Genomic DNA, 12,572 nt, shown 5'->3' with positions numbered 1-12,572 from the left:
CCGCTTTCTCCCCATATCCTTTGATCCCTTTCACCCCAAGAGCTATAGCTAACTCCTTCTTGAAAACATACAATGTTTTGATCTCAACTACTTTCTGTGGTAACCAATTCCACAGGCTCACCACTCTCTGGGTGAAGAAATTTCTCCTTATCTCAGTGATGAGATAATAGGACACTTAGAAAATATCAACAGGATTAGACAAAGTCATCATGGGTTTAGGAAAGGGAAATCATGTTTGACAAACCTACTGGAGTTTTTTGAGGACATTACTAGCAGAATAGATAAGGGAGAACCAGTGGATGTGGTGTACTTGAATTTTCAGAAAGCTTTTGATAAAGTCCTACATTAAAGCACATGGAATTGGGGGTAATATATTTGCATGGATTGAGAATTGCTTAGCAGATGGAAAACAGAGAGCAGGAAGAAATGGGTCTTTTTCAGAATGGCAGGCAGTGACTAATGGGGTACCGCAGGGATCAGTATTGAGCCCCAGCTATTCACAATATATATCAATGATTTGGATGAGGGAACCAAATTAATATTTCCAAGTTTGCTGATGGCACAAAACTTGGTGGGAATGTGAGTGGTGAGGAGAATGTTAAGAGGCTTCAAGGCAATTTAGACAAGTTGAGTGAGTGGGCAAATACATGGCAGATGCAGTATAACGTGAATAAGTGTCGAGTTATTCACTTTGGTAGGAAAAACAGAATGGCAGAGTATTATTTAAATGGTGATAGATTGGGAAATGTTGATATACAAAGGGACCTGGGTGCCCTTATACACCAATCACTGAAAGCAAGCATGCAGGTCCAGCAAGCAGTTAAAGAGGCAAATGGTATGTTGGCCTTCAATGCGAGAGGACTTGAGTACAGGAGCAGGATGTCTTACTGCAGCTGTACAGGACCTTGGTGAGACCACACCTGGAGTATTGTGTGCAGTTCTGGTCTCCTTACTTAATAAAGGATATATTTACCATAGAGGGAGTGCAGCGAAGGTTCACCAGACTGATTCCTGAGATGGCAGGATTGTCATATGAGGAGAGATTGGGCCAATTAGGCCTGTATTCAGTGGAGTTTAGAAGAATGAGAGGGGATATCATTGAAACATATAAAATTCTGACCGGGCTGGACAGACTAGATGCAGGGATGATGTTTCCTCTGGCTGGGGTGTGTAGAACAAGGGGTCACAGTCTCAGGATATGGGGTAGGCCATTTAGGACTGAGATGAGGAAAAACTTCTTCACTCAAAGGGTGGTGAACTGTGGAATTCTCTCCCACAGAGACTGTGGAGGCCAAGTCACAGAATATATTTAAGAAGGAAATAGATTTCTAGACTCTAAAGGTGTCAAGGGGTATGGAGAAAAAGCGGGAATATGGCGTTGAGATAGAAGATCAGCCATAATCATAATGAATGGCAGAGCAGGCTCGAAGTTGCCGAATGACCTACTCCTGCTCCTAGTTTCTATGTTTCTATGTCACACAGTCAGTGAGAGTGTGATGTAACAATACCTTTGCAAGTCCGATTATCTGAATGAAGAATATAGCTGTATCTGCAGGAACAATAATACCCGCCGATGTAATTGTGACAGAAATGGTCACAAACCAACGCTTCATCCAATTTCTCCACACACTCGTCGACATCTACAAAAGGAAAGACAATTTATAAACTCCATTTTAAATCAGTTTCACTAACCATTTAAATACCACTGGCCAGTGAATCATCACTGACTGGGGAAACATCACTGACCGGTGAAACCTCACTGACTGGTGAGACCTCGCTGACCGGTCACAGATCCCCTGTCTCTCATCACTTGGCTTTGTCTCTGCACTAATGGAATGACCTCATCCCCTCCTTTCCTCGTACCCTCTCCAGTAATTCACCCAGTTCCATCTCTGTGACCTTTCCAATATCTCCCATCTATTGGGTGCCTCACTGCCTGTGTTGAAATTATTTTTCCCTCCATCAATTTCTGTTGATTGGTAATTTCCCATCCTTGGCATATTCCATCTCCTTTTTAGCGACCCTGTCCTCTAAATTCTACCCCCTCTGTTCTCCCCAAACCTCCCGTCATCATGATTGCTCCTGCTCTCACCACATCCCACTGATTCCCGATGGCCATGAGCTCATTCATTCACCAAGCCCAATCTGATAACTGCCCAATATCCTCACTACCTCCCAATCACTCCAGCTTCTTTGTCCTTGTTCCCATAAAACATTTGATTGTCTCCAAGTGTGCTCATTCTTTCTCCTCTGCTTATTATCTACAGTTGAAAGGGTGAAGAGACTCGCGCGTCCAGTACCTCAGCTACATCCAGTTTGCCCAGACTAAATCTACACAGTGTTGCTTTCCTCAAAAAGCACTCACTCCAGGGTCACAATAACTTCCTTTCTCTAAAACAAACTGAAATCTCAGCCATGTCCCTTCCACCTCCACCTGGCCCTTCCACATACCCTTCTCTCCTTCATCTGCCCCACAACCTGTCTATTGCCTTCCTCTCATTACCCCCAAACCCTCCCCATAAACATTCTCCCCTCCATCCACCCTGTGCCTCCAATCCAGCTGTCACTTACTGTCACCAGACCCCCACCACTAGTTAACATTAAATATGATGTCTTTCAAAATCTGCCCTCCTTCACTTCAAAACTGTGCAGCACCCAGCAAACCGTGACGTTTGCCCCTCTACCCCTGTAAACAGCAACTTCATCTGCAACCTCCATTTCTCCAAACAGATCCTGAAAGATGTTCCCAACTTGTATTCATGCCCATCCATCCCACAAAACCACATCTCAGACTCTCCAATGAGATCCAAGTGTAAGTGGTGAAATAAACATCTCAGTGATTGGCTGGAGATTGCTCATTATTATCAAGCAGCCTGCACACTTAGCCAAACCTCTTCAACACATCTGTGATCCAGATTGCAGGCAACTCCGCTTTCACTCGATATGATTACGTTACAGCCAGACAATCCTCAGAAAAATTCCTGATTAAAAATAATACAGTGACAGACCTGTCCCCACTGGTACTGTACCCCAGTGTTATACAGAGACAGACCTGTCCCAACTGGTACTGTACCCCAGTGGTATACAGTGACAGACCTGTCCCCACTAGTACTGTAGCCCAGTGTTATACAGTGGCAGACTCGTCCTCACTGATAATGTACCCCAGTATTATACAGTGACAGATATGTCTCCACTGGTACTGTACCCCAGTGTTATACAGTGACAGACCTATCCCCACTGGTACTGTACCCCAGTGTTATACAGTGACAGACCTGTCCCCACTGGTACTGTACCCCAGTGTTATACAGTGACAGACCTGTGCCCACTGGTATTGTATCCCAGTGTTATACAGAGACAGACCTGTCCCCATCGGTACTGTACCCTAGTATTATACAGCGACAGACCTGTCCCCACTGGTACTGTACCACAGTGTTATAAAGTGACAGACCTGTCTCCACTAGTACTGTACCCCAGTGTTATACAGTGACAGACCTATCCCCACTGGTACTGTACCCCAGTGTTATACAGTGACAGACCTGTGCCCACTGGTATTGTATCCCAGTGTTATACAGAGACAGACCTGTCCCCATCGGTACTGTACCCTAGTATTATACAGCGACAGACCTGTCCCCACTGGTACTGTACCACAGTGTTATAAAGTGACAGACCTGTCTCCACTAGTACTGTACCCCAGTGTTATACAGTGACAGACCTATCCCAACCAGTACTGTACACCAGTGTTATACAGTGACAGACCTGTCCCCACCAGTACTGTACCCCAGTGTTATACAGCCTCAGACCTGTCCCCACTGGTACTGTAGCCCAATGTTATAGAGACACTGACCTATCCTAACCAGTACTGTACCCCAGTGTAATACAGTGACAGACCTATCCAAACCAGTTCTGTACCCCAGTGATATACAGTGACAAACCTATCCCCCCCAATACTGTACGCAATTGTTATACAGTGACAGACCTATCCCCACCAGTACTGTACCCCAGTGTTATACAGTGACAGACCCGTCCCGACCAGTACTGTACCCCAGTGTTACACAGTGAATGACCTGACACCACCAGTACTGTACCCCAGTATTATACAGTGACAGACCTGTCCCCACTGATTCTGTGCCCCAATGTTATACAGTGACAGACCTGTCCCCACTGGTACTGTACCCCAGTGTTATAAAGTGACAGACCTGTCCTCACAGGTTCTATACACCAGTGTTATATTGGGACAGACCCATCCCAACTGGTACTTTACCCCAGTGTAATATAGTGACAGACCTGTCCTCACTGGTACTGTACCACAGTGTTATACAGTGACAAACCTTTCCCCACTGGTACTCTACCCCAGTGTTATACAGAGACAGACCTGTCCCAACTGGTACTGTACACCAGTGTTATACAGTGACAGACCTGTGCCCACTGGTATTGTACCCCAGTGTTATACAGTGACAGACCTGTCCCCACTGGTACTGTACCACAGTGTTATACAGTGACAGACCTGTCCCCATCAGTACTGTACCCCAGTGTTATACAGTGACAGACCTGTCCCCACTGGTTCTATACACCAGTGTTATATTGGGACAGACCCATCCCAACTGGTACTTTACCCCAGTGTAATATAGTGACAGACCTGTCCCCACTGGTACTGTACCACAGTGTTATACAGTGACAGACCTTTCCCCACTGGTACTCTACCCCAGTGTTATACAGAGACAGATCTGTCCCAACTGGTACTGTACACCAGTGTTATACAGTGACAGACCTGTGCCCACTGGTATTGTACCCCAGTGTAATACAGTGACAAACCTGTCCCCACTGGTACTGTACCCCAGTGTTATACAGTGACAGACCTGTCCCCATCAGTACGGGACCCCAGTGTTATACAGCGACAGACCTGTCCCTGCTAATACTGTACACCAGTGTGATACAGAGACAGACCTGTACCAACCAGTACTGTGCTCCCAGTGTTATACAGTGACAGACCTGTCCCCACCAGTCCTGTACCCCAGTGTTATACAGTGACAGACCTATCCCAACCAGTACTGTACCCCAGTGTTATATAGTGACAGACCTGTCCCCATCGGTACTGTACCCCAGTGTTATACAGCGACAGACCTGTCCCCACTGGTACTGTACCACAGTGTTATAAAGTGACAGACCTGTTTCCACCCGTACGGTACCCCAGTGTTATACAGCGACAGACCTGTCCCTGCTAATACTGTACACCAGTGTGATACAGAGACAGACCTATAGCAACCAGTACTGTGCCCCCAGTGTTATACAGTGACAGAGCTATCCCAACCAGTAATGTACCCCAGTGTTATACAGTGGCAAACCTATCCCCCCCAATACTGTATGCAATTGTTATACAGTGACAGACCTATCCCCACCAGTACTGTACCCCAGTTTTATACAGTGACAGACCCGTCCCCACCAGTACTGTACCCCAGTGTTATACAGTGACCGACTTGTCCGCACCAGTACTCTACACCAGTGCTAAACAGTGACAGACCTGTCCCCACCAGTACTCTACCCTAGTGTTATATAGTGACAGACCTGTCCCCACCAATACTGCACCCCAGTGTTATACAGAGACAGACGTGTCATCACCAGTAGAGTACCTCAGTGTTATACAGAGACAGACCTGTCCCCAGCCGTACTTTACCCAGTGTTATACAGTAACAGTCCTGTCCCCACCAAAACTGTACCCCAGTGTTAGACAGTGACAGAAATGTCCCCATCATTACAGTACCCCAGTTTTATACAGTGACAGACCTGTCCCCAGCAGTACTTTACCCAGTGTTATACAGTGACAGACCTGTCCCCACAAGTACTGTACCCCAGTGTTATACAGTGACAGAAATGTCCCCATCATTACAGTACCCCAGTGTTGTACATTGACAGACCCGTCCCCACCAGTACCGTACCCAGATTTATACAGTGACAGACCTGTCCCCACTGATACTGTGCCCCAGTGTTATACAGTGACAGACCTGTCCCCACCGGTACTGTACCCCAGTGTTATAAAGTGACAGACCTGTCCTCACTGGTACAGTAAAACAGTGTTATACAGTGACAGACCTATGCCCACTGGTACTGTACCTCAGTGTTATACAGTGTCAGACCTGTCCCCACTGGTACTGTACCCCAGTGTTTTACATTGACAGACCCGTACCCATTGGTATTGTAACCCAGTGTTATATAGTGACAGACCTATCCCCACTGGTACTGTACCCTAGTGTTATACAGTGACAGACCTGTCCCCACTGGTACTCTACCCCAGTGTTATACAGAGACAGACCTGTCCCAACTGGTACTGTACACCAGTGTTATACAGTGACAGACCTGTGCCCACTGGTACTGTACCACAGTGTTATACAGTGACAGACCTATCCCAACCAGTACTGTACACAAGTGTTATACAGCGACAGACCTGTCCCCACTGGTACTGTACCACAGTGTTATACAGTGACAGACCTATCCCAACCAGTACTGTACACAAGTGTTATACAGTGACAGACCTGTCCCCACCAGTACTGTACCCCAGTGTTACACAGTGAATGACCTGACACCACCAGTACTGTACCCTAGTGTTATACAGTGAATGACCTGACACCACCAGTACTGTACCCCACTGTTATACAGTGAATGACCTGACACCACCAGTACTGTACCCTAATGTTATACAGTGACAGACCTGTCCCCACTGATACTGTGCCCCAATGTTATACAGTGACAGACCTGTCCCCGCTGGTACTGTACCCCAGTGTTATACAGTGACAGACCCGTACCCATTGGTATTGTGCACCATATTTATACAGTGACAGACCTGTCCCCACTGGTACTGTACCCCAGTGTTATACAGTGACAGACCTGTCCCCACCGGTACTGTACCCCAGTGTTATAAAGTGACAGACCTGTCCTCACTGGTACAGTAAAACAGTGTTATACAGTGACAGACCTATGCCCACTGGTACTGTACCTCAGTGTTATACAGTGTCAGACCTGTCCCCACTGGTACTGTACCCCAGTGTTATACATTGACAGACCCGTACCCATTGGTATTGTAACCCAGTGTTATATAGTGACAGACCTGTCCCCACTGGTACTGTACCCCAGTGTTATACAGTGACAGATCTGTCCCCATCAGTACTGTACCCCAGTGTTATACATTGACAGACCTGTCCCCACTGGTACTATACCCCAGTGTTATATTGTGACAGACCCATCCCCACTGGTACTTTACCCCAGTGTTATATAGTGACAGACCTATCCCCACTGGTACTGTACCCTAGTGTTATACAGTGACAGACCTGTCCCCACTGGTACTCTACCCCAGTGTTATACAGAGACAGACCTGTCCCAACTGGTATTGTACCCCAGTGTTATACAGCGACAGACCTGTCCCCACTGGTACTGTACCACAGTGTTATAAAGTGACAGACCTGTCTCCACCAGTACTGTACCCCAGTGTTATACAGTGACAGACCTATCCCAACCAGTACTGTACACAAGTGTTATACAGTGACAGACCTGTCCCCACCAGTACTGTACCCCAGTGTTACACAGTGAATGACCTGACACCACCAGTACTGTACCCCAGTGTTATACAGTGACAGACCTGTCCCCACTGATTCTGTGCCCCAATGTTATACAGTGACAGACCTGTCCCCACTGGTACTGTACCCCAGTGTTATAAAGTGACAGACCTGTCCTCACTGGTTCTATACACCAGTGTTATATTGGGACAGACCCATCCCAACTGGTACTTTACCCCAGTGTAATATAGTGACAGACCTGTCCTCACTGGTACTGTACCATAGTGTTATACAGTGACAAACCTTTCCCCACTGGTACTCTACCCCAGTGTTATACAGAGACAGACCTGTCCCAACTGGTACTGTACACCAGTGTTATACAGTGACAGACCTGTGCCCACTGGTATTGTACCCCAGTGTTATACAGTGACAGACCTGTCCCCACTGGTACTGTACCACAGTGTTATACAGTGACAGACCTGTCCCCATCAGTACTGTACCCCAGTGTTATACAGTGACAGACCTGTCCCCACTGGTTCTATACACCAGTGTTATATTGGGACAGACCCATCCCAACTGGTACTTTACCCCAGTGTAATATAGTGACAGACCTGTCCCCACTGGTACTGTACCACAGTGTTATACAGTGACAGACCTTTCCCCACTGGTACTCTACCCCAGTGTTATACAGAGACAGACCTGTCCCCACTGGTACTGTACACCAGTGTTATACAGTGACAGACCTGTGCCCACTGGTATTGTACCCCAGTGTAATACAGTGACAAACCTGTCCCCACTGGTACTGTACCCCAGTGTTATACAGTGACAGACCTGTCCCCATCAGTACGGGACCCCAGTGTTATACAGCGACAGACCTGTCCCTGCTAATACTGTACACCAGTGTGATACAGAGACAGACCTGTACCAACCAGTACTGTGCTCCCAGTGTTATACAGTGACAGACCTGTCCCCACCAGTCCTGTACCCCAGTGTTATACAGTGACAGACCTATCCCAACCAGTACTGTACCCCAGTGTTATATAGTGACAGACCTGTCCCCATCGGTACTGTACCCCAGTGTTATACAGCGACAGACCTGTCCCCACAGGTACTGTACCACAGTGTTATAAAGTGACAGACCTGTTTCCACCCGTACGGTACCCCAGTGTTATACAGCGACAGACCTGTCCCTGCTAATACTGTACACCAGTGTGATACAGAGACAGACCTATAGCAACCAGTACTGTGCCCCCAGTGTTATACAGTGACAGAGCTATCCCAACCAGTAATGTACCCCAGTGTTATACAGTGGCAAACCTATCCCCCCCAATACTGTATGCAATTGTTATACAGTGACAGACCTATCCCCACCAGTACTGTACCCCAGTTTTATACAGTGACAGACCCGTCCCCACCAGTACTGTACCCCAGTGTTATACAGTGACCGACTTGTCCGCACCAGTACTCTACACCAGTGCTAAACAGTGACAGACCTGTCCCCACCAGTACTCTACCCTAGTGTTATATAGTGACAGACCTGTCCCTACCAATACTGCACCCCAGTGTTATACAGAGACAGACGTGTCATCACCAGTAGAGTACCTCAGTGTTATACAGAGACAGACCTGTCCCCAGCCGTACTTTACCCAGTGTTATACAGTAACAGTCCTGTCCCCACCAAAACTGTACCCCAGTGTTAGACAGTGACAGAAATGTCCCCATCATTACAGTACCCCAGTTTTATACAGTGACAGACCTGTCCCCAGCAGTACTTTACCCAGTGTTATACAGTGACAGACCTGTCCCCACAAGTACTGTACCCCAGTGTTATACAGTGACAGAAATGTCCCCATCATTACAGTACCCCAGTGTTGTACATTGACAGACCCGTCCCCACCAGTACCGTACCCAGATTTATACAGTGACAGACCTGTCCCCACTGATACTGTGCCCCAGTGTTATACAGTGACAGACCTGTCCCCACCGGTACTGTACCCCAGTGTTATAAAGTGACAGACCTGTCCTCACTGGTACAGTAAAACAGTGTTATACAGTGACAGACCTATGCCCACTGGTACTGTACCTCAGTGTTATACAGTGTCAGACCTGTCCCCACTGGTACTGTACCCCAGTGTTTTACATTGACAGACCCGTACCCATTGGTATTGTAACCCAGTGTTATATAGTGACAGACCTATCCCCACTGGTACTGTACCCCAGTGTTATACAGTGACAGACCTGTCCCCACTGGTACTCTACCCCAGTGTTATACAGAGACAGACCTGTCCCAACTGGTACTGTACACCAGTGTTATACAGTGACAGACCTGTGCCCACTGGTACTGTACCACAGTGTTATACAGTGACAGACCTATCCCAACCAGTACTGTACACAAGTGTTATACAGCGACAGACCTGTCCCCACTGGTACTGTACCACAGTGTTATACAGTGACAGACCTATCCCAACCAGTACTGTACACAAGTGTTATACAGTGACAGACCTGTCCCCACCAGTACTGTACCCCAGTGTTACACAGTGAATGACCTGACACCACCAGTACTGTACCCTAGTGTTATACAGTGAATGACCTGACACCACCAGTACTGTACCCCACTGTTATACAGTGAATGACCTGACACCACCAGTACTGTACCCTAATGTTATACAGTGACAGACCTGTCCCCACTGATACTGTGCCCCAATGTTATACAGTGACAGACCTGTCCCCGCTGGTACTGTACCCCAGTGTTATACAGTGACAGACCCGTACCCATTGGTATTGTGCACCATATTTATACAGTGACAGACCTGTCCCCACTGGTACTGTACCCCAGTGTTATACAGTGACAGACCTGTCCCCACCGGTACTGTACCCCAGTGTTATAAAGTGACAGACCTGTCCTCACTGGTACAGTAAAACAGTGTTATACAGTGACAGACCTATGCCCACTGGTACTGTACCTCAGTGTTATACAGTGTCAGACCTGTCCCCACTGGTACTGTACCCCAGTGTTATACATTGACAGACCCGTACCCATTGGTATTGTAACCCAGTGTTATATAGTGACAGACCTGTCCCCACTGGTACTGTACCCCAGTGTTATACAGTGACAGATCTGTCCCCATCAGTACTGTACCCCAGTGTTATACAGTGACAGACCTGTCCCCACTGGTTCTATACACCAGTGTTATATTGGGACAGACCCATCCCAACTGGTACTTTACCCCAGTGTAATATAGTGACAGACCTGTCCCCACTGGTACTGTACCACAGTGTTATACAGTGACAGACCTTTCCCCACTGGTACTCTACCCCAGTGTTATACAGTGACAGACCTATCCCAACCAGTACTGTACACAAGTGTTATACAGTGACAGACCTGTCCCCACCAGTACTGTACCCCAGTGTTACACAGTGAATGACCTGACACCACCAGTACTGTACCCCAGTGTTATACAGTGACAGACCTGTCCCCACTGATTCTGTGCCCCAATGTTATACAGTGACAGACCTGTCCCCACTGGTACTGTACCCCAGTGTTATAAAGTGACAGACCTGTCCTCACTGGTTCTATACACCAGTGTTATATTGGGACAGACCCATCCCAACTGGTACTTTACCCCAGTGTAATATAGTGACAGACCTGTCCTCACTGGTACTGTACCATAGTGTTATACAGTGACAAACCTTTCCCCACTGGTACTCTACCCCAGTGTTATACAGAGACAGACCTGTCCCAACTGGTACTGTACACCAGTGTTATACAGTGACAGACCTGTGCCCACTGGTATTGTACCCCAGTGTTATACAGTGACAGACCTGTCCCCACTGGTACTGTACCACAGTGTTATACAGTGACAGACCTGTCCCCATCAGTACTGTACCCCAGTGTTATACAGTGACAGACCTGTCCCCACTGGTTCTATACACCAGTGTTATATTGGGACAGACCCATCCCAACTGGTACTTTACCCCAGTGTAATATTGTGACAGACCTGTCCCCACTGGTACTGTACTACAGTGTTATACAGTGACAGACCTTTCCCCACTGGTACTCTACCCCAGTGTTATACAGAGACAGACCTGTCCCCACTGGTACTGTACACCAGTGTTATACAGTGACAGACCTGTGCCCACTGGTATTGTACCCCAGTGTAATACAGTGACAAACCTGTCCCCACTGGTACTGTACCCCAGTGTTATACAGTGACAGACCTGTCCCCATCAGTACGGGACCCCAGTGTTATACAGCGACAGACCTGTCCCTGCTAATACTGTACACCAGTGTGATACAGAGACAGACCTGTACCAACCAGTACTGTGCTCCCAGTGTTATACAGTGACAGACCTGTCCCCACCAGTCCTGTACCCCAGTGTTATACAGTGACAGACCTATCCCAACCAGTACTGTACCCCAGTGTTATATAGTGACAGACCTGACCCCATCGGTACTGTACCCCAGTGTTATACAGCGACAGACCTGTCCCCACTGGTACTGTACCACAGTGTTATAAAGTGACAGACCTGTTTCCACCCGTACGGTACCCCAGTGTTATACAGCGACAGACCTGTCCCTGCTAATACTGTACACCAGTGTGATACAGAGACAGACCTATAGCAACCAGTACTGTGCCCCCAGTGTTATACAGTGACAGAGCTATCCCAACCAGTAATGTACCCCAGTGTTATACAGTGGCAAACCTATCCCCCCCAATACTGTATGCAATTGTTATACAGTGACAGACCTATCCCCACCAGTACTGTACCCCAGTTTTATACAGTGACAGACCCGTCCCCACCAGTACTGTACCCCAGTGTTATACAGTGACCGACTTGTCCGCACCAGTACTCTACACCAGTGCTAAACAGTGACAGACCTGTCCCCACCAGTACTCTACCCTAGTGTTATATAGTGACAGACCTGTCCCCACCAATACTGCACCCCAGTGTTATACAGAGACAGACGTGTCATCACCAGTAGAGTACCTCAGTGTTATACAGAGACAGACCTGTCCCCAGCCGTAC

General features: G+C 47.6%; 1 protein-coding gene across 7 annotated transcripts in view; it reads right to left on the bottom strand.

Annotated features, from left to right (window-relative positions):
* masp1 (MBL associated serine protease 1) overlaps positions 1-12,572 on the bottom strand; it is a 689,839-nt gene that overhangs the window by 246,320 nt on the left and 430,947 nt on the right. For all 7 annotated transcript variants that reach the window (XR_005945544.1, XM_041208619.1, XM_041208629.1 and 4 more), the window contains exon 4: positions 1,509-1,640. Coding sequence is in view for 6 of the 7 variants with exons in the window: in XM_041208619.1 (XP_041064553.1) it covers positions 1,509-1,640 (132 nt within the window). In the remaining variant the exon portion in view is untranslated. The remainder of the gene's footprint in view (positions 1-1,508; positions 1,641-12,572) is intronic.

The sequence above is a fragment of the Carcharodon carcharias genome, chromosome 2, assembly GCF_017639515.1.
Source record: "Carcharodon carcharias isolate sCarCar2 chromosome 2, sCarCar2.pri, whole genome shotgun sequence".
NCBI classification, from domain to species: domain Eukaryota; kingdom Metazoa; phylum Chordata; class Chondrichthyes; order Lamniformes; family Lamnidae; genus Carcharodon; species Carcharodon carcharias.
Note: the sequence above shows the minus strand (reverse complement) of the source record. Positions and strands in the feature narration are given on the sequence as shown.